Source organism: Hydra vulgaris, chromosome 15 (genome assembly GCF_038396675.1).
Source record: "Hydra vulgaris chromosome 15, alternate assembly HydraT2T_AEP".
NCBI classification, from domain to species: domain Eukaryota; kingdom Metazoa; phylum Cnidaria; class Hydrozoa; order Anthoathecata; family Hydridae; genus Hydra; species Hydra vulgaris.
In genome coordinates this window covers 40882787-40907961 of record NC_088934.1, presented here as the reverse complement: position 1 = coordinate 40907961, position 25175 = coordinate 40882787, and the positions used below count along the sequence as shown (strand labels likewise).

General features: G+C 26.4%; 1 protein-coding gene across 1 annotated transcript; it reads right to left on the bottom strand.

Moving 5' to 3' along the window:
* Window positions 1–4066: 4066 nt before the first annotated feature.
* LOC136092413 (biogenesis of lysosome-related organelles complex 1 subunit 4-like) lies at window positions 4067–24805 on the bottom strand. Its single transcript, XM_065820629.1, has 5 exons — window positions 24620–24805; window positions 20928–20999; window positions 13736–13837; window positions 10066–10194; window positions 4067–4324 (listed from the first exon to the last, which is right to left on the bottom strand). The coding sequence occupies exons 1-5, from the start codon at window positions 24713–24715 to the stop codon at window positions 4190–4192; spliced, it is 534 nt and encodes a 177-aa protein (XP_065676701.1). The 5' UTR covers window positions 24716–24805; the 3' UTR covers window positions 4067–4189.
* Window positions 24806–25175: the final 370 nt, after the last annotated feature.

The window sequence follows — 25175 nt, the reverse complement described above, 5'->3', positions numbered from 1 at the left end:
ATTTTGACAAAATAATTAATTGTTAATTGAAATGAAATCATTATTATTATCAAAGCAGAATCAATGGTAAATTGTATTCTTTGTTTTATCAATGAAATTTTGTGTAGTTATAAATACAACAAAAAATTAGGAATTATACATGAAATTATGCCATATAAGGAACAATTTGCAACAATTACTAGTGAAAATGCGAAATAACTTCATTGCAACCATGGTGCAGTGATTTGTGTTCTTTCTCAGAATCAAGAGGTCTGAGGTTAAATGTTGGTTCTGACCAGATAAGCAACATTGGTAAAGAAGGAAGTAAACACTCCTAGTTAAATTGCTCTTCCATGGTGCTTTGTGATCAGACGCTTAGTCCTTCTTGAAGCACCTTAACTAAAAAAAAAGTAATCGTAGGTGATTGTGGATTGTTGTGATGATTTTCCAAGTTAAGTAGAAACTTTAAATTATTAATTTATTCTTCTGTAGACATAAGACGAAGTTGTTTTGTATTTTTATCAATAATTATGATTTTACATAAAGTGGTTTTTGCAGCAATAATTTACTATTTTTTGATTATTTCTGAAATAAGCTCATTCATCAATCGTTTTTTAACATTTAACATATCTTTTTGTTTTCAATATATTTGATTCGTAAGTAAATAGGCAGCCTTGTAATTTCAAACAAGCTAAGATAAAGTATCTCTTGGACGCCTAATGTAAAGCTTACAGTTTTTTTTTTGCCAACCTACTCCGCCTCAGTTATTTCTGTCACTGGTTCCAATTGTATGTTATATTTTTTTTAATTTTTTAACAATGAGACACATTTCTCAAAATATACCCAACTAGCCGACTAAATTCGTAAAAAACCCGACTATAACTTCAATATAACCTTCTTTGGAGGGGGGGGGGGGGTTCCACCACCCACACACCCCTGTAAAATTGCCTCTGAATTTAGTTAACAAAATTAATAGCAAAGTATTTTCTTGCGAAATAAATCAAAACAAATTTTTACACCTGACATGAGTTATTTTTTTGCGTTTAAATGCAACTTTTATTCATTTTAATTTAAAGTTGTCCAATCAAAATTTAAATTGCATAAGTTTTAACATAAAGTTGCGTAACTTTACACGCTGCAAAGATTTCTAGTTTTAAAGTCTTTTCATAATTTTAACATGTTTAAATTTGAAGTGGAAGGTCAACTGCAAAAAAATACCAAAAACTGAATTGTTTATTGAACGTTTTTAAAAAAAATAATTAAGAATAATTGGTTATACAAAAAATATATAATTTTGGAAACACGCTCCTTCCCCCCCCCCCTCCTTCCTTTGATTTTTGAGTTTAATACTTTTACTGGTATTGTTTCATTCCAGGTGGCTTCAATAACTTTAAATAGGTTCTTTAAGGAAGATAAAACACTTCTCTAAAACACGAAGGAACTTTCGAAAGTTTTTAAAAATTATTTCGTGTTTTAGGGAAGATTCAACTTTTACTATTCAATTCTTCAAATTTATTTATTTTATTTATTTATCCAATTGAAAATTAAAAAGGTTCAAACTTTTTAATTTTCAATTGGATTAAAATCAGGTGAATAAGCTGGCCACTTCATTATTTTAATTAGATTCGTTTCAAACCATTGTATAACGAGCTTAGAAGTGTGTTTTGGGTCGTTGACTGTTTTTTTTTTGTTCTTTTCTTTAACATTTAAAATAATAAAATCATACAATAAAACTAAGTAAAAGATAAAACAGTTATACAGGTATTTAATTTTATAAAAAGAATGCGGAGACTCGCAGAAGACCAACAGGTCTTGTCATCGATAACCGCTCGTAATTTACAATCTCAATAAATCATAATCAAATATAGTTGTATATCCCTATAAAATCTTGACAGTATAAATACATTAAATAATATATGAAGTTATTAAACGTTTAAAAATAAAAATATATATTATCCAGAGACAAAATAATTTTTGTAAGTTTGTTCTTAAATGAGATGTAGCTCCATTCCAGAGAAGAATCAAAATGTTTCAAAACTATTTTATTTTAAAGAAAAGCTCCGCGAAATGCAATGTTTGTTTTTTCAAAATTAGTTTGATAAAATGGCTGCCGAATTAATTGTCATTTCTTAAATTGTATTTATTTTTATCTTTCAAGGTATATAAATTATGGCAAGAAACTGAGGATGAAATTATTTTACATTTGAACTTAAAACAAAGAATATTAAAAAGATTGAGCTGATATATATTAAAAAAATCATTTCAAATAAAAGAGGCCTGCCATGAATAAATCCGTCTTTAAAATTGATAAGACGAGCAACATGCTTCTGCTGACAATAAAAAGGTTCCAGTTTACTTTTATTGGCACTACACCAAGCAATATTTGCATAGTTTAAACGACAGTGGATAAAAAAAAAATTATTGTGTTAAACTTTGTTTATTTAAAGCATTTCTAGCCTTATACATTACTCCTATACATTTAGCAATTTTGTTGTACAAAAAATTAATGTGATATTTCCAGCTACGGTTTTCATCAACATATATATCTAAAAAATTAGTATTTATTTCTCTTTTTATTTGGATTTTATCTATAAAAAGTAAGGGCAAGTCAGGACACAGTAGTTTCTTTTTGGAAGTCGGATGAAAAAGTGACCATTTTGTTTTATCTACACTTAGTGATAATTTATTCATTTTGAACCATTCACAAATTTTCGCTAATTCAATGTTCATATTTTGAAATAATGTTATAATACTTTTATGCGATAAAAAGAGATTAGTGTCATCAGCAAACATGAACGATATTCAATTTGACGTTTTAGGGAGATCATCAATGTAAATAAAAAAGAGATGTGGTCCAAGTATAAAGCCCTAGGGAACTTCACAGGTTATATTTAGTAAATTGGTTTCATTACTATAAACAAACTGTTTAGGGTTGCTTAAATAACTTTTAAGTAACATTAAAACATTACTTTATTTTTTTTTTTTCATATTATTATATTCCATAGTATTATATTTTTTTTCATATTATACAATTCCATAGTATTATATTTTTTTAAAGGAGAATTTGGTGATCAATTGTGTCAAACGCTTTTGATAAATCTATAAAAACTCCCAACGAATATTGAGACTTTTCAAAAGATTCAGTTAAACAGCGAGTAATTTGGAGTATTGCGCATTCGGTCGAGTTTTTTTTGAACCCGTATTGATTGATATATAGTATATTATAAAAGGAAGTGTGGTAATAAATAACGTTATATAAAATTTTTTCTAAAACTTTAGAAAAAGCAGAAATTGAGCGATAATTTGTAATATTGGTTGCATCACCTACCTTAAAAATTGGAGTAACTTTAGCTATTTTTAAATGATCTGGAAATATTCTCTGTTTTATTGAACAATGAAAAACTTTAAACGGTGCATCCTTTAAGGGTTCATTGAGGCGATGACAACATTACTATTTTTACGACTTGTTGAGATATCCTTAAAAGAGACGTTATTATTAATATGAGGAATCATTTTTTCTATGAAAAAATCACAATAAATAAATTAATCCATAATACCATTTATTTGATGGATAGATTCAACTCCGCTAAAACCAAATCAACCCCAAACCATTGCACTTTTTGCTTCACCATGCCTGACTTTTCTTGTTGTCTATTTAGGATTTATGCGTTTCCCTTCAAGTCTATACACCTTAAAAATGCTATCAAAATCTTTCAAAATAAACTTTGATTCATTGCAATTCTAGCTTTTCTGCTCTTTGGAGAAATGAAAGGTTTTTTTGCTGTTCTGAAGCTCAAAAGTCCTGAAAAGTGTAACCGTGTGCAAATTATATATTGAGACAAATGAAAGTTTAGTTTTAGTATTTTTTCCGTTCGTGAGATGACATGATTTGCGTGGTCTCCCGCCCTTATGTTCAGTTTATAAAGGATTGTCTTTATTAAATTCTTTTTTTTGATTCTTCGTTTATAATCTTTTATAATACGTTTTCTAAAAGCTAAATTATTTTTTAAACCTGCCATTATAAACCAAAGTAGCGCAAGTTTGCAATCTCAAGCTAATATTGTAGCAATTACAATACTGCAGTATATAATTTTATGCTTAATTTTTATTTCATTTCTCATTTTGCTTTTTCTTATAAAAACTTATTATACAAGCAAATAGCGTGCGATAGAAAAAAATATACATATACAAGTTTATATATTCTATACGCTCATGTATCTTCTGTTGTGTTCTTCTGTAGAGTTTTATACGGTTCAAAATAGTCTTCTGTTCTAAATGTTTTCGGATGTTTGTAGTCGAGGGGCGTTACTTCTTTTTTCGTATATAGCTGTATATCTTTTCTTTTCTGAACAAATAATAAAAGACATTTGATAAAAACACAAAAGAAACATATAGAAAAGAAAATGTGAGAAACATGGTGCAAATTGCGAGAGAAAAATTGAGTTTTTTACTTTCAAAACAATTATTTCGCCTTCTTAATTATAAAAAATTTATATAAAGCCCATGGGATACTATCCCAATGTATTAAAATAAATTTATCTAAGAGATAAATTTATTTAGACATTTTATTATATAGATTCCATTGACGCCTAAGTCAAGCAAGTGACTATTGAAGCCTTGACGAATCAATAGATAATATCCATCAACATTGAGAACAACGCAACAGCCAAAATATAACTAGTACACAGTAAAAAATATAACGCTTACATAACGATTAGTGAAAAATTTAGCGTTATGTTTACCACTTAGTCAGTAAAAAATATGTCTTAAGCGTTATGTTCCTCAAAGTTATTTATATTTTCTTTTGTCTAAGAAAGGCATTATGTTTTACCGTTATGTTACCCCTTATGTTAGTTTAAATACGTATTAATATGACATCATAGAAATATTTTTAAAAAGCGGGATTTTTTGCAAATTGTATAAGATAATTTTTTAAAAGCAATAAGAGCGCTCAAACAACTTTTATATTTACACTGTTTAATAATAAATGTTTATCATAATTTTGGTTATCGAGGCTCATACTTTTAATATGGATTGTTGCTAATATAATATATTGATTTCCATTTAATATTATTAAATAATGTTGTCATATTGTTATTCATCTTTATTAATAATATGGTATACACACATAAAATTAATAAAGATTAATAATAATATTATTAATATAACAACACTATACGTTTATGTACATATTTAATATTTAAAAACTTTTTTTTTTAGTTCTTTTTACAAAGTCACTGCTTTGAATTTGTTTTTTACTATTTGCATTGTTTCTTCACAAAAATAATACTATAAAAATTTTTTAATATAATGTAAACGGTACTTTTTTGTGTAAAATATATTGATTGATTGATTGAGCTTTCATTGCATTGATAAAAGTTCTAACAACACATGTGTTCTAAAAGTTTATATTGATAATGTGACATATTATTAATATTATATTATAATATAATATTATAGTTTAATACATATTTTATAGCAATATAATGTAAATGTTTTTAGGTTTTATTTAATTATTTAATATTCCATGTTTGTTTGTTTTATGTTTCAAAGGATAGTTTTAGCTTTTTGTTCAAAACAATTTTAATATGTTATATATGTGTATATATATCATATATCTGCATGTAAATAACATGTTAAAATTACATATTTATACATATCCATACATATATAATATATGTATGTGTGTGTATATATATATATATATATATATATATATATATATATATATATATATATATATATATATATATAAACAATAATCTGATGATTAATTGCAATTAATTCATCAGTCTTGTGTCTTACAGTTTTAGATAAATTATCGTTTTGCAGTTTTAGATAAAGAAAATAAAACTAAAATAAACTTGAAAAACTGGGCCTCAATTGCAAAGAGAGGATTAGTTTAAATCGGAGTTTCAAGCCATAAGAGTTTTAATTGTTACATTAAATAAGGGGGTATTGGAAAGTGAGAACGCACTGTTATTGTCTTTGGAATGCCACGAAAGAAAATGGAGATTGATACTAAAATCCATAAAGAGTGTGACTCCAAATTAATGATCTATTTTGAAAAATAGTCATAAGTAAAAATATAATCAAGAATTTATCATTTCAAACCCAGGAGTGACGCATTAGGCAGATTTGTTTTAGTAGAATTAACCAACAATGCTACTGAAGTAAAAGTTTTTAAAGCTGCTATAAAGCAGCAAAAACATTAATCTGGATCAAACTGAGGTTGAAAAGTAACAAAAGAAAGAACTAGTTTTGGACAAATGCAACAGAAAACTTGCTATAGAAGGAACTATCAACAACCCTTTTTAATATGATATTCGAGGAATTAAAGTCTGCAAAATCTGCATCAAGTAAATTAACAAGAAAATACTGTTATCTATCTTGCTGGTATACTAATGCAACATTTCTAAACAACAAGTTTGATGAATTATTAATTGATATTGAAGTTAAGTAACCACATATGTAATGATATGTGAAACATAGCAAAGTAAATCATCAACAACAAATATTCCGAGTTATTTCTTTTCCAGACAAAACAGACTGAATAATATTAGGGGACATGTAGTGTGTATTTATAGTCATGAAAGCATCAGTTCTTTTAATTTGACTAGCAGTTATTTACATAATGACAATATTGAGTAAATATGGCGCTCAGTTTGTACAGTAGGGTCACAACTTTTTTCAACCCTATGCTCCTGTACTGTAATTTGATGAACTTTTACCTAAAAAGCATGAAATTAACTGTCATTTGCATATCTTTTGAAAAAAGTTCACCCTACCATTGAAAATTCGGTTTTGACATAAGTACTACTATGTATTTAAATGTATTTAAAATGTCATAGTCATGTAATAAAATAAATTTTCAATCCAACAATGACTCGGACTGACCTTGCACTTGCTCTTGCTTGTTGCATACAAGGTATAGAAGGTGATGTTGGGTAATTTCTGAAACCTGATCAATGGAAAAAGTCCCTTTTCATCAAAAAATCGAAAACTCGAGTGAGATGAAATAAAAATTTCATATCACCTCTCTAGCCTGATGCTTCGAGAACTTCTTCTATTCCGTTATCAAACTGTGCTTACAGTTGTTTGTACTCCTTTTACAGCTGAGATACAAATGGATATTCGACATTCGGCAATTGTGTTTTACTTCCAAGTTCTTCATCCATCACCAAACGGAGGATTCTATCTAATACATGGTGTTGACAATTGATAAACTGAAGTTTGCTGATGCATTTCTCTGTGAACATTTGTTGCAATATTACAATAACACCATTCTTTTTTCCTGTGTTAATGCTGGTGGTATCTGCAACAATCATCTGTATTGAATTCTATAGGTGAAATTTATTGAAGACTTTAGAATGAGCAATAGTCTTTCCCCTGCCATCTACCAAGCCCAGGACATCCAATTTGATTTCTCTTCCTTCATTTTCAAGGGCGACCAATTGATAATCGATTCCGTTGATGTGCTTGCCATCAAAGTGCAAGGACCAACTTTCCATATGCAGCTTTTCAATCATTTCTTTTTTCAGTTTGATTGACTCTTTGATTGTTGACTTGTAAATAGCTGATTAGACTTAGCGGTATCAGAATCTTTGGATAAAGTTTTAGAGTAAATATTTTAACATACCTGTTTTGTTTGTTTTGTCTTTTAAAAAATAGAATTTTAATATATATTACCTGTTATATCAGGTTTTCAAATATTACGCTTACATAACGCTAACATAACACCATATTTTGTGTTTTATAACAGGTAATTACCGTTATGTTCAATGTATAATTTGTATGAAAGAAACATAGCGGTATTTGCCGTTATGTTTTTTTCATACAAATTATACATTGTCATTAATGGTAATTACCCTTTATAAAACACAAAATCGAGCGTTATTAACTGTTGACTATATAACTATATTATTAACTATATAACTGTTATTTAACGGCTTTTTTATTATTACTATTAAGGAATGCTTTTTTTTTTTAAATATTAAATAATTAAATTTAGTATTGCATTTTTAAAAATGTTTGATATTAAGAAATTTCTTCCTTTTCTCAACATTTGCATAAATGAATTAAAATATGTTAAACTTTTGAGTTTTTAAAATGATTATTTCTTAAATTTCTAATTAACAGATAATTCAAAAATTTAACGGATACACAAAAATGTTCCCGATAATGCTAATGTCGCTGAAAGTATTAATTTTTTTGTAAAATCTGTCCACATAAGTGATACTATAGGTGTGTGTGTGTGTGTGTGTGTGTGTGTGTGTGTGTGTGTGTGTGTGTGTGTATGTGTGTGTGTGTGTGTGTGTATATATATATATATATACATATACATATATATATATATATATATATATATATATATATATATATATATATATATATATATATATATATATATATATATATATATATATATATATATATATATATATATATATATATATACTTGTTATTTATCTACTATAGTGTATATAGATAACAAATTGTTACTAGTTTTGAAAACAAATTACTTTTAGTTACTTTGACTTTCCAACATTTCCATGTTGTCTTAAAGCCAAAATCATTAAATTAATTGTGAATGAAACATTTTTTAAATTACACCAAAAATGTAAACTTAATTGACTTGTATCTTATAATGCAGAATGTGTTTTTGTATCTTTTTTATTTTGTGCTCTGCTCTCTGCTCTTTTCTTTGCATAAGTTTCATCAAAACAAAACAGAAGAGCACTATCTAATCATAAGCAGTGTATATTAGTGCATGAAGTTAGCTGTCTATGATAATAAATTTGTAGAAATATTAGAATAATTTGTATTCTTAGTCATATGCAAAAGTTGCAAAGCCAGTTTTTGCATTACAATATGCTTCTGTTTTTCTAAGATAAAATATCTCTGCTTTCCTCAAGTGAAAATTTTTTTCTTGATAACTTCTGATGAGCTGATTTGCAAAGGTGCCTTGATTGTGGAGTATATTGTTAAGTTTGTAACATGTTAAGCATGTATCTTTAAGGATAACTAAAGCAAATGTTAAATTTATTGTTAGAATGTTAGTGTTTAAATTGTTTAACTGTCAAATGGATGTGAAATTCAACGTTATTCCATTCATAAAAATTATCCTTATGTATCACTATTATCATGCTTTTATAAAATATATAAAATATTTACGGTGTGTATATAAAATCATCGTACCTGATGATTTTATATAAACACTGTATTTTTCTTGATATAATTGATAATTTAACCAAAATAAATTTTTATAAAGTAACCAAATTTTCTTCTCCTTGCTCTTATGTTTAGTTTTTGAGCATAATTTCCTACTTTTTTTTTCCTTTTCTATTCCTACTTATTTTTTCTGCGTTGCTGAATATATTTAGAAAAGTGAGCTAAGCTCATGCATTTTTTTAAATCATTTTCAGATGAACTTTTAATTTAGCAATATTAAGTTTATTGTCTGCTTTTAACTCTTTGCAAGATTTTCAGAAACAAAATTGCAACCATTGTTAAAAATTCTAGATCTTCTATGCTAAAACTTTTAACTGCAGATACTAAACATTTACATTTTTTGTTTATCATTCCCTGCAGATTCCAAAGATTTAAACTGTAACAAAACCTTAAAGCTGGTTTCTAGATGTTCTTATCATAAGATCTAAACTTTCTCTAAATTTGTAAAAAGTTAGTTGTAGTTTACTGAATAGGTTCTGCAATTTCTAAAATCTGATCAGCCAGATCTGATTTTAAATATAAAACTTATTAAAAAGTTCTTGAAAATGCTGCTGGTCACTAGATGTCTAAGTGCAGCCAGCAGGTTAATGCTGATTGAACTGCTGGTTTCATTGACTGAGGGTTACAATTTAAGAAGGAAGAATCTGTATTTTATTTTATATACTAAAGGCACTTATTACAACACAACTCTTACACAACAAAAACTTATTAACACAACTTATACTCTCTTTACAATCTTTCTTAACACTTACTTTACCTTTTTTAATTTAGCAAAATAAACTCTAACTGGTCTAATTTTATGTTTTATTTAAAAATAAGAATATGAAATGTAACAAAAAAAACTAAAAGTCTCACCAATAGAAACTTGGGAACAGGAACATTGTTCAGTAATTTTTTTATGTTTTTACTACCAAGTTCTTTCTCTGCAATCTTCACTTTTTCCTCATTGTCTTCAACACATTCTTTTACCATCGACATAAATGTCTAAATAAACAAATGTCAAAATCTTATGATCAAATTATTATCTAACAGAGAAACCTTAAAAAATCTAAAGAAGCAACAAACAAATGTCTAACAGAGGCACATACAAACATCTAACAGAGGCACATACAAATATCTAACTGAAGCATATACAAAAAAATTAACAGTAAATTTATAATTAAGATTCAATATTTAATTGCTTCTAATAATAAGTAAATATTCATCTGAATGTGGAAATACCTCAATTCTATGCCTTCAAGAGCTAAACTTAGGAAAATTATTGAATTATTATTGCAATAAAAATAAATACAAAAGTATTCTGCTCATAATTATGATTTACAGTAACTTGTTTCAGTAAAATTTTGCAGCAGTGTTGCAGCAATTTGTTTTAATAATATGTTGCGGTAATGTGTTTTAGCAATATGTTTTAGTAATTTCTATCAGTAATATGTTCCAGCTTTTTGTTCAAGAAATATACTTTGTTTGTTCAACTAATATGTTGCAGTAATTTAAAAATATATTGTAAATAAATTCAAAAATAACACAGGTCAACAAAAAAATTTTTTTTTTCTGGTGCCGAGCAAACAATTTGTTTTTTTTATAGCATTTCTCATTTTGATTTCAAATATGCAACTCTTTTTTTACAATTAGGTCAAGTCGTAAAGATATTAAGGTTCAAATCTTAAGTATTTAGGGTAAAGTCCCTAATATTGTCGAAAAAAAAGTTATTCAAAAGTATGACAACCTGGGTCTCAAAAGAAGCGTATTTTCATAGAGATTTTAGAAACGTTATTCATTTGTAATAAAAATAAGTATTTTGTGTATTTTTGGTGAATAACATTCTGTTGACTTTTTTTTAAGAGTCTTTAGCATTTTTTCACATAATTTTTTTGTCAATAAATTTTAAGGAAAAATATTTATGTTTTCTAAAATCTCTATGAAAATACGCTTCTTTTGAGACCCAGGTTGACATACTTTTGAATAACTTTTTTTTCGACAATATTAGGGACTTTACCCTAAATACTTAAGATTTGAACCTAAATATCTTTACAACTTGACCTGATGGTAAAAAAAGAGTTACATATTTGAAATCAAAATGAGAAATGCTATACAAAAAACAAATTGTTTGCTGGGCACCAGAAAAAAATTTTTTTTATGTTGACCTGTGTAATTGTTCCAACAAAATCTTCAAGTGATTTGTTTCAATAAAATAACAAATAGTAACAAACAAAATGTTCCAGTAATTCTTTCCAGCATTATGTTTTCAGTTTCCAGACAATAAACCACTTCACTTTTTGATTTGTGTCTTGACTCTGACCCTAACTTGTAATCAGTTTCTCCTTATTTTTCATGAGATGGTTCAGATCATGTTTTGATCTTGATAAAACATTCATCTAGCATTTCTTCTACATCAGGTTCAAACTTCTCACTACTACCATAGAGCTAGGATTCTTTTTATGATCATTTTTCCCTTATGGACTTTGGTGTAATGTCTTTAGGGTCCAAATATTGTGTCTCCCACATAATTTAGACAGACATGTATGCCTTTACTCGTTTTTGCTGGTTTCAAGTCAAGTATCACTGCACCCAAGGTTTTTCTCCATCTTGCACAATTGGTATTTCTAATTTCAATAATTTGTATTTGTCTTGTTACTATATTTTATCCCCAATACATGAATTTGATCATATAACCACTTATTCACGAATATAAGGCAAAACTCTTTACAAAGGACTTTTCCTCTAAATTATTTTATGAATCAAATGACTATACTCTTATAATCATTCCAGAGAAACAGATCAACTGTTAAACGCCAAAATCAATTGTTAAACACCCAAATCAATCTGACTTTAGTTGCTAAGGTTATTTCTTACATAGTTTCTTATTGCTTGTGTTCTGACCAACATTTTTATCGCAGACTTACGAAAGTGTTCTTCTAAACCCTGAAGCTTGTTTTCCTGCTTGTTGGAAAATGGCATCTATGATTACAGATTTTAAAAGCTCTGAAAATTGCTTTGCCCCCTCTAACTACCCCCCAATCAGTCTTCAAACAATTATTAGCAAGACCTTTGAGAATTTAATTTTAATAACCTTATACTAACTACTAATATCTTATCCAACCACAGCTTTTTGTTCCTTTTTCCAACAACCTTTTGACAATTGATTGAGACTTTGAACCCCTTGTTCTTCTGCTGACTTGTTAACTGTAATAACAGAAAAGTTCAACTGTGGATTAGATGTACTCAGTTATGCAGGGACTATTGCTTGACATATAAAAGGTTTTCAATAAAGTTTGGCTGATCTTCTCCATAAGGTCTTTAAACAGTATACCCAGGAAAGTTTTCAAATCTACAAAATCTTTTTTAATGGCAGTAATAAAGTCATCCTTGAAGGACAATGCTATTCTTACCAGTAACTTTCTGGCGAAACAGAGTTGGAACATTCTTGGTCCTATGTAGCTTCTCAACTTTATGACTTTCCTGATAATCTTACCTCTAAAGTAAATCTATTTATTGCTAATGCAGTTATATATTCCAGTTTTGAAAACTGATCTTGAATCTGATCTCACTTCTTTGACAGGTTGGGGTTTGCAGTGACTGGGGAATTTCAAACAAAACTCAATTATTTAATGCTAACAATAATCGCAGTATTATTGATATTTCTATGCTAATGAATTTTCTAGATTATCATTCACTACTGACCTTTCATAGAAAACATAAATACAGTCAATTGCAAAGTTAGCATCTGTTAAGGTTGCCTCTCATAATTGTGATCTCTATTTTCTTACTTCAGATTCCATTCTCTACCTATACAAATCTCTTATTCATCACTGTTTTGAATACTTGTTGTATTTAGGTTGATTTTTAAGTAGTTAGATCTACTCAAGCAGTCAGGCTGAGCCCTTGTCAGTCCAACTGTCTCATCTTTTTATTGTGACATTTTTATCTAGCATTTTGTCTCAAATATCAATGCTTTAGACTTTTCTTATGTCTTTATGTTTTCTTGACTTGGACAATAGTTTTTCAAGTCTTCAACTTCCTGCTCTTTTCTATGTACTATTTGTTAATTCCAAACTTACATTTGGTGCAGCCTTGTCGGTAGTAAATTTTTTAATTAAAACAAAAATCAACAATTAACAAGTCACAAATGAAGTTACCAGCTCTTAAAAAAATTATCCCTAATTATCAACTAATTTTTTTTAAACATTTTTAAACAAAACTTTATAATGTGGAAATATAAATGGGCATTTAAGTTTAGTGTCTCTATAAAGATCAATATATCTCTATAAAGATCAAAACATCTATAAAGACACTTCTGTTTAAATAACTCACAAAAAAAAATGCTAAACAAATTTTTTTTTTCTTTGAACAAAAAAAAAAAAAAGGAAAATTATAGCTGAAATACAACTAAGAAATATATGTGAGGTTATATCATAAAATATGTAAGATTTTATCATGAAATATGTAAGGTTATATCATAAAATTTGAGAGGTTATATCACAAAATATGTGAGGTTAAATCATGAAATATGTCTTAATAAACTTACTTCTAGTCTATCAATTTGTTTAAAAATCATTGTTAGATCTTGACATCGATGATGAAGAACAGGGAGTATTGTAAACAAAACATCTTTCGATTCACTGCGTATCTATTAAATACAAAACTGTAAAATTAAGTGTAAAATGTAATCAGTAATAAGTTCAAATAAACTAGATACAAAGATCAAAATACGGAGAGATTAAATATCATCAGTTACTAGTTACTAATATGTTTCATGCTATATATATATATATATATATATATATATATATATATATATATATATATATATATATATATATATATATATATATATATATATATATATATATATATATATATATATATATATATATATATATATATTAAATGGCACCTCCAATTGTTTTATCACTCTAAAAGACCACAAGGATAATTTTTTAAACAACCCTTACAGTTTGCCTATTAAATCCTGCAAAAAAGGAAGTAGGAAGAATTTCTAAAGTTATTCTATCAAAAATAAATAGTGAGCTTAGAAAAAAAGTTTGCATCAATCAATAGCTAAACTCACAGAACGTTATAGATTGGTTTCAAAGTATTAAAGAAAAACATTTATACAAATTCTTAATTTTCGATATAACTAATTTTTATACTTCACTTAATGAAAATTTACTGAACAACGCTATAACCTTTGCTGAAAAATACTTAATTATAAAAAAGGTAAAAAAAAGTTAATATATCATGCCAGGAAATCATTATCATTTAACAACAGTGAAGCCTGGATTTAAAAAAGTGGAGGCTTATTTGATGTCACCATGGAAGCCTTTTGATGGCACAGAAGTTTGTGAGTTAGTTGGAATATTTATCTTGTTTTAATTATCAAAATCTTACAATAAAGATGAATTCGGATTGTATAGAGATGATGGTCTAGCAGTGTTTAAGAACCGGAGTGGCCAACAGATGGAAAAAATTAAAAAGCACTTTGTGAAAATTTTTAATAATAATGATCTTCTTGTATCCATCAGCTGTAATTTTAAAACTGTTAATTATATAGACTTAACGTTAAATCTTAACGACAGTTCTTTCCAACCTTACTGCAAGCCTGGTAATTTCATCAGTTATATAAATGCTGCCTCTAACCACCCTCATAGTATACTAAAAAGCCTTCCTCAAACTATCGAACTAAGATTGTCAACCAATTCTTCTAATGAAAATATTTTTAAACAATCCATTCCTCCTTATCAAGATGCATTATTTAAATCAGGTTTTACCTGCAAATTCGCCTACCATTCAAATAAAAAACAGATCCCATTCAAAAATCACAAGCGAAACATAATCTGGTACAACCCACCTTTCCGTACCAATGTTGCAACAAAAATAGGAAGTCATTTTTTGAACATGGTAGACCTGTACTTTCCGGTTGGTCACAAACTTCGTAAGATATTTAATCGAAATACCATTAAAATAAGCTACTCATGTATGCCAAACATCAAGTCCATCATTAATTCACACAATCACAGGATATTATATAGCCAAGGTAAAGATGAGGGAAAAACATGCAATTGTGTCAACAAATCCATCTGTCCCATGAACAATCAGTGCTTGTCGAAGAACATCGTTTATCAAGCGACCGTGTTGCCAAATAAACTTGACTACAAAGAAAAAGTGTATTTTGGCTTATGTGAAACTCCATTTAAATTTCGGTATGCTAACCATCTAAAATCTTTTAACATTAATAAATATAAAAATGATACCGAGTTGTCTAAAGAAATTTGGGACATAGAAGATAAAATGTTTACACCCTCAATTAAGTGGAAAATTGTAAAACATTGCAATCCTTATAACACTTTGTCAAAAATTTGCAATCTTTGCTCATACGAAAAATTCCTTATTTTAACATATAAAGGTGATAACTTATTAAATAAATAAAATGAGTTGATTTCAAATTGCAGATACAAGAATAAATTCCTCTTATCTTTTTTTGACACTGGTGATTAGCTAATATTTTGTTTTTTCTTTGGTTGCCATCTAGTATGTCTTAGCGACATTTAGATCCCACTACACAGTATTTTGTAATTTTTAGTGTTTTTTGTTTTGGTTTTGAATTTGTATTTAATGGCTGATGATTAACGTATAGGCATGAAACTTAAAGTACCATAGAAAAAGTTGTTTTTTCTTCGTTAATATATATATATGTGTGTATATATATATATATATATATATATATATATATATATATATATATATATATATATATATATATATATATATATATATATATATATATATATACATTTATTGGGTTGGCAATTAAGTACTTGCAGATTTTTTTAAAAAATAAAAAACAATTTTTTCATGAAACAAAATAACTTTATTCTGTAATGTATTGCCCATTTTGAGCAATAATCTTTGCCATCTTTCAGGCAGCATCATAATTCCACGTTCATAAAACTTCTGGTTATTATCAGCAAAAAACTGAACCAGGTACAATTTGACGTCATTATCATTATTGAAATTTTTACCATTCAAGGAGTTTTGTAAAGATCGAAATAAAAAGTAATCAGATGGTGCAAGGTCAGGACTATATGGTGGATCTGGCAAAACATCCCAACCAAGCTTTAATAATTTTTGCCAAGTGACCAAAGATGTGTGTGGCCTTGCCTTGTCATGATGAAATACAACACCTTTTGGATTTGTCAATTCAGGCTGCTTTTCTTCAACTGCATTATTCAATTTTGTTAGTTGTTCAATGTAGATATCTGAATTGATCATTCGGTTGGGTGGTAAAAGTTCGCAGTGGACAATTCCTTTCTAATCCCATCAAACTGATAATATAACTTTTTTTTTATGAATATCAGCTTTGGATGTTGTTTGAGGTGGTTCACCTGGCTTGATCCATGATTTTTTACGATTGACATTGTTGTAAACAACCCATTTTTCATCGCCAGTTATCAATCATTTTTAAAATGGATCATTTTCATTACGTTTCTTTAACGAATCGCAGATGTTAATGCGTTGCATTAAATGATTTTCTTTCAGTTCATGAGGAACCCATATATTTCATACATAGGAAAGTTTTTTTAAGCGATTTTCAATGCATGTATGTGATAAATGAAGCTTCTCTGCAATTTCACATGTTGTACTGTGACAATCCGAATCAATTATTACTTTGATTTGGTCGTCAACTTCAACTGGACGACCAGAGCATTTTTCATCTTTGACTGAAAAATCACCAGAACGAAATTTGGCAAACCAGTTTTGACTGGTTTGCCAAATTTCGACAAAAAAAACTACACAACCAATCGAAAAAACTTTTTTACTGATTGACAGTACCAACTATCAAATAACAAAATGTGTTTGACATTTTGATTATGTCAGCAAACCTAAAAATTCAACTAAAACCATCTATGATTGAAATCAGCAATTACTTAGTTGCCAACCCAATATATATATATATATATATATATATATATATATATATATATATATATATATATATATATATATATATATATATATATGTAATAAAACAGTAAGGGGGTTTAAAAAAATATGTTTTTATTAAGAACATTATTGAAAGTTCTAATTTATATGTAAAATAAGGAAATTTAAATTTTACAGCTTTTTATCCCACCCCCATTAAACATTTTAAACCGAATGCGCAACAATGACAGAATTTAGATAACCATCAAAATAGTATTACACTCCGTATAATATTGGAAGAGTCAACTCGGACACTTTTAACTGATAATGCGCAAGGTATAGGTAAGTTTTTTGTATTTCCTATTTAACTTTAAAAAATTTTTGAAACATTTTTGAATCTTCTATTATCATTATCATAAATGATATAACTGTTAAATATACTTTTATTTATAAATAGTATGTATTTTTTAATCTGTTTTTAAAGTTACTAAAGTTTAACTTTTTAATATTTTTCTTAATGTAACATGTTCTGTTTTATAGGCAAAGTATTAAAATTGTATCTTGACTAGATGTTAATTTTATAGAAGCTAAAGTTGACCTTATTTTAAATACAAGTAAATTGTTTTTTATTTTTTATTGGTTTAAATAATTTTATGTTCATTCAATGCTATATTCAATTGTGTTTTATATGAATCTAAATATTTAGTCCAGTGTTATTGCCTGGCTGTGATATTTAGGTTAGATTTTTAAAAGTATTACTTTTTAAGAAACTTTTAAATTTACTTCCTAAAAAATTTACACTGCTTTTACTTTGCTTTTTTTGTTAGTTTTTAATTCAACAAATTTTTTAGTACAAAATGTTTAAAATTGAATCACAATATTTTGTTTGTTAGTTTCATCGAATTTATTTAATTCAATGAAATTGAATTAGTGGGTATCTAATAAGTATTTACAATAAATTCCTAAAAAAAATTAAAAATCAATTTTTCACGGTGTATGTTCTATAAAAACATAAATGTTTTTATGAACAGATGATTGTTCTTATCTGTTCATAAAAACATTTATGTTTTTAAATAAAAGAATTGTATTTTTAATAAAAATAATAATTTTACTATATTCTTTTTTTATTTATTTTTGTTTGTTTGTTTTTATAATGATGGTAGAGTTATTATTAATGTTTAATAACTGCAAATATTATGTAATTCATCCATTTTAAATTTAGTTTTTTTTTCTTTAGTTCTACTTTGGTGCTCTACCAACAATCATAAGTTTACTTTGTCTACTGATAAAATATGGTTTTAACTTATTTAAAATTTACTATGTTGATCATTAACTAATAGTTTAAAAAGAAATTAGTTTGTCGCAGTTAAGGTAAAAATAATTTTATCTTTAAATCAAATTACAAAATTTGTTTTTAATTAAAGCTTTTGTGTTTTTGTTATTTTGTGTAACTGTCTTTGCAACAAATGTCTTCTCTTTCAGATTTTGACTATATTTAACAATGCCCTAGAAAAAACATCAGCAACAAATTAAATTGTAAAAAAAAATTGTAAAAGTAAATTGATTTGTAGTGTTAATATGTAATGATTTTACTTCTTTTATCGTATCATAATTTTTTTTTTTTCATTTAGATATATCTTACAATGCTTTTTCAGCATATTGCAGAGCAAATAGAGGGTCTACATCTCACAATGCTCATTTAAGGGCAAAAGATCAACCTCCCTCCCTCTTACTTTTTATTATTATTATTTATAGGGAGTGTGGATCTTGTAGAAAGAAAATCGCGAGGAGAGGAGCGGTGGGAAAATAATATGCTACATCTATAATTAGTTTTTTTGTAGTTGTTTAATTTACCTTTTGTTTAATTTAATTAATTGATGTGATGTATTTTTTCCTTTTTTAATTCGATTACGTTAATTAATTACATTAATATTTAATTCGATTATGTAAATAAATCAGATGACGTGTTTGTTCAATATAGACATATAACTGAAAACTATTGAAAATTGCTGTTTTGTTAATTTGTTAATAAATGAGTAAATAAAAATATTTTTTTATTTTACAAAGCTATTAGGCAATTTTTTGAAACCACAATCCATAATGATTTGTATTTTATCAATGTGAACAAAAGTCTATGCAAATATCTAACATGTAAACTTTAGGTTATGTAAATTATATCAAATTTTACAGATTTACTTTTGCTTGAAAATTTCATTGCAGCAATATCTCCTTAATTTTGATATATAGCTTTTATGTGCTGTTTTATACAGTTTTAAACAGTGTTGAAAGATGACATAGCATGCCGAAGCAGTAAAAGTTCTTTGTGTGGGCTCAAATCTTTTCGCTTACACACTTAATTTTTTAAAAACCTTTTCCATTTTTCTAGAATACAAAGTAAAACATTTTTAAAAGCCCATAGAAATTATATGCATAACATATGTAAAGATAATACATACTATAAGAGAGAGAATTTTTTAAAAAGCTTTTTAAAATTTCTAAAAACATGAAAACATTCTTGGAAATTTGTTACGCATATGTCATGGTAGAGAAATACTTACATCATTAATGTGCTCAAGTAATTAGTTAAGCCTGCAGATTTAACACACATTTAAGAGTTTCTTTAATGTGTGTTAAACATTCTTTCTTATAGAAAAAAGATTTTACATGCAAACTCTAATTTTCTTCAAAATTAACGGGGCAAGAGTCCTAATAAGCTGCGGATGATCTGAAAAAAATTAATAGAAACTTATTAAAGAAAAAAATAATAAGGTCAGTAATTAGAACATAATAATGAGTAATAATAATATAGTCTGTGGTCACACTCAGGGGTAGAAAGAAAACATCTGTGAGCATTTCATTTAAGCCAACAAGCCATGTGAGCAAAATGGAAAGAGCTCAATGTTTTTTTTGCAACAATGTTATGTCAAAAAGTGGAACATGAATGGGAATGCATATTAAGAAATGTAGAAAATGTCCAGCTGAAGTCAAATACAAATTTCTAAATGATGACACAGTCATGTCAAAAAAAAAAAATCATGACAGAAACAACACAAAGTAAAGCAACATGCAAATTTAAAAACCTTATTTCAAGTAAGTATTTTAATAGTACAAATGTTACAAACATTATTTCTTAGACTCTTTAAACATTCAGAACCAATTTCTAAAAGTGGTAAATCCTGTATAATGTTTGATAGCATGAAACAATGTGAAAAAAGGTATGAACCTTTTTTTTTTTTTTACATAGTATCTTTGTTTTTAATTGTTTATCTGATGCAACCAAGATAACAGAGGCTGACAACCCAATGTTGTCATCTATAGTTAAAATCTTTTATAATTTAGAAAAAAATATTAATCATAACATAGTATGCAGTCCTTTAACAAAAAAAGAGGAAATAGAATTGAAAGAACTATTTGCTAAAAAAAAAAAATTTTGCTAAACAAAAATTCATATGGGTGCTAATCTACTTAACCCCAAATATCAAGGAAGATATGTAAATGGGGAGCAAAAGGTTAAATTATTAGTAACTTTTGTTTATTTTTATTAAACTAAGTAAAACCATTAATGCAATATCTAAATTTTTTTTAACAAATTGATGCATGTGAAGTAATTATTTTTTCAAAAACTTCCAAACTGGTGGAAGGGATTATGTTCATCTACTGAATTATCAAAAGTAGCAGCAAAGATTCTTCAGCTTCCTGCTACAAGTGCTGCTACAAGTGATGCAAAAAAACACATTTTTTTTTTGCATCTCTCTCTTTATATATATAAAAAAAAACAATAGCAATAGTTAACTAACCATTTCAACTACAGTACAGAGTTCTTCTAATTTTGCTAAAATTCCATCAATAAGACATTCTGTCTCAGCAATCTAAAAAAAAAAGTAATTAATAAAATTTATAATAAAAAAAACAAAACAGCATTTTTTATTTGCTTTGATACCATTTGTTAAAAAAAATCTATGATAGATGAAGTTCTGCATAAAAATGTGCATTAAGATAAATGCCTCTTAGAGAAATCCAAATATTATATATAAAAACTTATTTTTGTTATATATCTAAAATTAAATCTTTTTATATAATTCATCTCTTTCAAAAATCACATTTTTTAATATTTACAAATACTGACAAGCTAACACTCAGTCTTTAGCTATAATGATATTGACATCTCTAGTAAGAAATAAATTCCTTTATTTACAAACTTTGTCAAAAAACACAACAGATATTTTTAGAGAATTTTAGAGCTTTTTTAATAATACTGAGTAAGAAAAAAATTTGTTTATACCATTACAGTATATATATATATATATATATATATATATATATATATATATATATATATATATATATATATATATATATATATATATATATATATATATATATATATATATATATATATATGGGCAATCCCATGGCGGAAAATGAAAAAGTAATCAAATTTTATTATCTTTTTCGTCAACTTTTAGCAAATGAATATTGATGTAGACACATGTAAGTTTATTTAAAATATGCCATTAATACTAAAATTAATTTATTTAAATCATTTTTATGCCTCCGAAAGTTACAGTTTTTTTCATTGTTGCATGATAAAAAAGGTATTATTGTAAAATGGAGCTAACATGTTCAAATTGTCATTGGTCAAATTTAATACTTTATAAAATATATATATTTTAAGAAAATAAAAAAAGAATTTTCATGTAACATAAGTTAACAAAATTTTCATGTAACATAAGTTAACAAAAACATGATAAAGTTTTCTTTTTTCTAAAACTTTTTTTAATAATATATGCAAAAGAAAATTAAATGTTACGTTTTTACATTTAAAGTTTTGAATAACAATGCTTAGTTAAAGCACATTTTTATTTGTGTAACCTAAGTTAAAATTACATGCATTTATTAAACTTCTGGCGCTTTTTTATTAAGTTTTTGTTTACAAAATGAATTATGTCATTAATTAATTCGCATTGGTATGACAAGATTCGAACTGAAACTTTTTATATTAGGAGAATTTAGAGAAAAATTTTTTTTTTTTTTTAAATCTTAGTTAAAATTATCTGTTAATTAAAATTATTGCTTTTTATTTGTTTAGGTATTCTTATTTTAGTCAACATATAAATACACATAAATAAATAAAAATAAGAATTAAATAAATATTTGTATTTAGACATAAAAAAAAAAAAAGATTTGCTATTCTCCTAATATAAAAAAAATCAGTTAGAATCTTGTTTATTTTTGTTTTAGTAAAACAGATCGTTTGTAAATGCAATTATGGGTCATTCATAAAGCACATCACCCTATATTTGTCAATTCTTAACCCCTTTTCTGCTGTCACAAACAATCACATATCTCCCTTCTAAACGGTGATAGCTGTTTTTTCGCCAAAAATATTTTAAAAGATTTAAATGTAAATACTTTGCAGCATTTTAAAAATTCGACCTAATGAAATAAGGCAATACGCAAAAGTGTAAGGAGTGTAAGTAAAAACTTCGACAAACCTAAGATTTTTTTATTTAAGCAATCAAATAAGTATTAATAAAGTTGTAATACTAAATAATTTTTTAAAGTTGCTCTTGATCTTGCTTAAAAATTGTTTTCCAATAGATAACTCTCATAAATATTATGAAAAATCACTCAGGAAGAGTGCCACCAGTTTTTGAAAAATTCTTTTGTTAATTATTTTCAATGAATGAGTTCATTACTTTTGCAATTCTTTTGTTATGTAACTCTAACTTTGAATAATAGATATAAAAAATCCACGATAAATATCGCTTAATAACGTAAGTGATGTTACGTATGTTAAATATATAGTATTAAAAAAACAAGTTTATTTTCCTTAGCCGGTCACCTCTGATAAAATTATATATATTTTTTAAATTGACATAGAATTCTTAACATCTTGTGAAACTTTTAATACAAACCGCTTTACTGATTCGTAGAAAGTTGAAGCAATTTTTTTACCTTTTTTTCCGTGTAACACAAGTTAAGTGGTATTTTCAGTAATAAGTTCTCCCTCTTTTGGCCAGAATCAAAATTTTTTAGCTTATGTTTATCTTTAGACTAACAGCTTTTTTACAAAATAGCTAAAAGTTTAATTTACAGTTTAAATAGACAAATATTTGATAAAGTTGTTGCGCGTGTAATGTAAGATAAAAATGGAATTGCCCATATATATACATATATATATATATATATATATATATATATATATATATATATATATATATATATATACATATATATACATATATATATATACATATATATATAAATAAATATATATATAAATATATATATATATATATAAATATATATATATATATATATATATATATATATATATATATATATATATATATATATATATATATATATATATATATATATATATATATATATATAATGATTTATAAAATCAAATTATTAGATTAAGAAAAAATTAACAAAAAACGTTTTTCTTCAAAAATGAGCCTTCAAAGAACAAAACTTTATTCAGAAAATAAAAGATGGACAAAAAAGTAAAAAAAACAATTACTCAACCTATGTGTAAATATAGGTAGAGCAATATTTTTTAAATTTTTTATTTGTATTTTACCTATCACAATAGTATCACAAAACATATTAAACATAAAGGTATTATTATCAGAAAAGGTGCAGAGGCTTACTGGTTAAATAGGTCATTGAGTTAAAAAGTTGGGAAGAATGATACACGGGTTAGTGTGCATCTGTATCACATTTTCAACCAAGAATACAGATCCAAGAAAATGATCATACTAGGCAGTTTAAAATATAGAGGAAAATCATCACTACCTGAAAATATTTTTCTAACTTCTTAAACTCAATTAATTAAAGTAAGCTTCTGACCTCAAACTCACCAACATCTTTTTTGGATTATCTGTAAGTAACTTACTTTGCAAACTAAGGTACTTACAAATTTGTTGTCAAGAACTAGGATGCAATGTTAATTTATGTTGAATAATATTTTTTTCAATTTTTATTATTTTTAAAAAGACTTTAGGTTAAATAATACATTTATTTAAAAACATAAGAAATACTGCAACAATTTTGTGATACTAATAGTCAGAAAAATAATTTTAATTTTAAACAAAAATCCATTATGTTACGTTTACTAATGAGGGAATAAACATTCTTATAGGAAATTTCTTGTATGTGACATTAATTAGCTATTTTATTTTTATAGTTTGTAATTATTTTAACTTAAAATAGTTATTTTTAAGTTCAAGACTTTTACAAACAATTGTTGACTTTTTCACTTGAAGTTAAACTCCGTTGAAGTACTCCTGTCAGTATAATTTTAAGATTTAAATTAATAATTCAAATTAATGAAAAACATTGAAAAAAAAATTGTCTTTTTCTCAAATTAAATTTTATTCTAAGAGTGTAATATGAAATATATTAAATAAAATAGGCAACATTTAGTTCACAATAATTGAAACTCATAACAATTTTATATCTGATTCAGTAAGTTTACCTGCTTTGCAGTATCTACTTTAAAAAAGCTTTCAAAATCTTGAGAAAGTTCATAAAGTTCATTCTGATAATCAGAAGTTTGAGAGAAATCTCCCATGGCATTTAGTTGGGTAAAATCACAGTTGAAAAATCATTATTTGTTTTGAGATTTTTCGGTCACGGTAATTACGTGTTCATGATGCATTAATATTTAACAATGACGAATCATTTTTAAATGCATCATCAACACGTAATCACATGATGCAATAACTCCCCAAGTTGCACCACCGTGGTTTTTTCGGTTATTTTAAGTTATTTCTAAGTCATTCAAAAAAAAAAAAAAAAAAACAACAACTCAAACATCAATCAATTAAAACACAGATTTTGACTCGAATAACAATTTAGGAAAGTGAAACAATTTTCTTAAACATTTTAGTCAACGATGGTGATTTTTAGGTTGGAAAAAACTCTAGCTGGAAAAAATAAAACGACCGTCAACAGCAATGTCGTGCGTCGTGTACCAAATGTGATTTCTTGTGCTTGTTTTAAAAAGAAAAAATATGAAACAATCAGAGCAA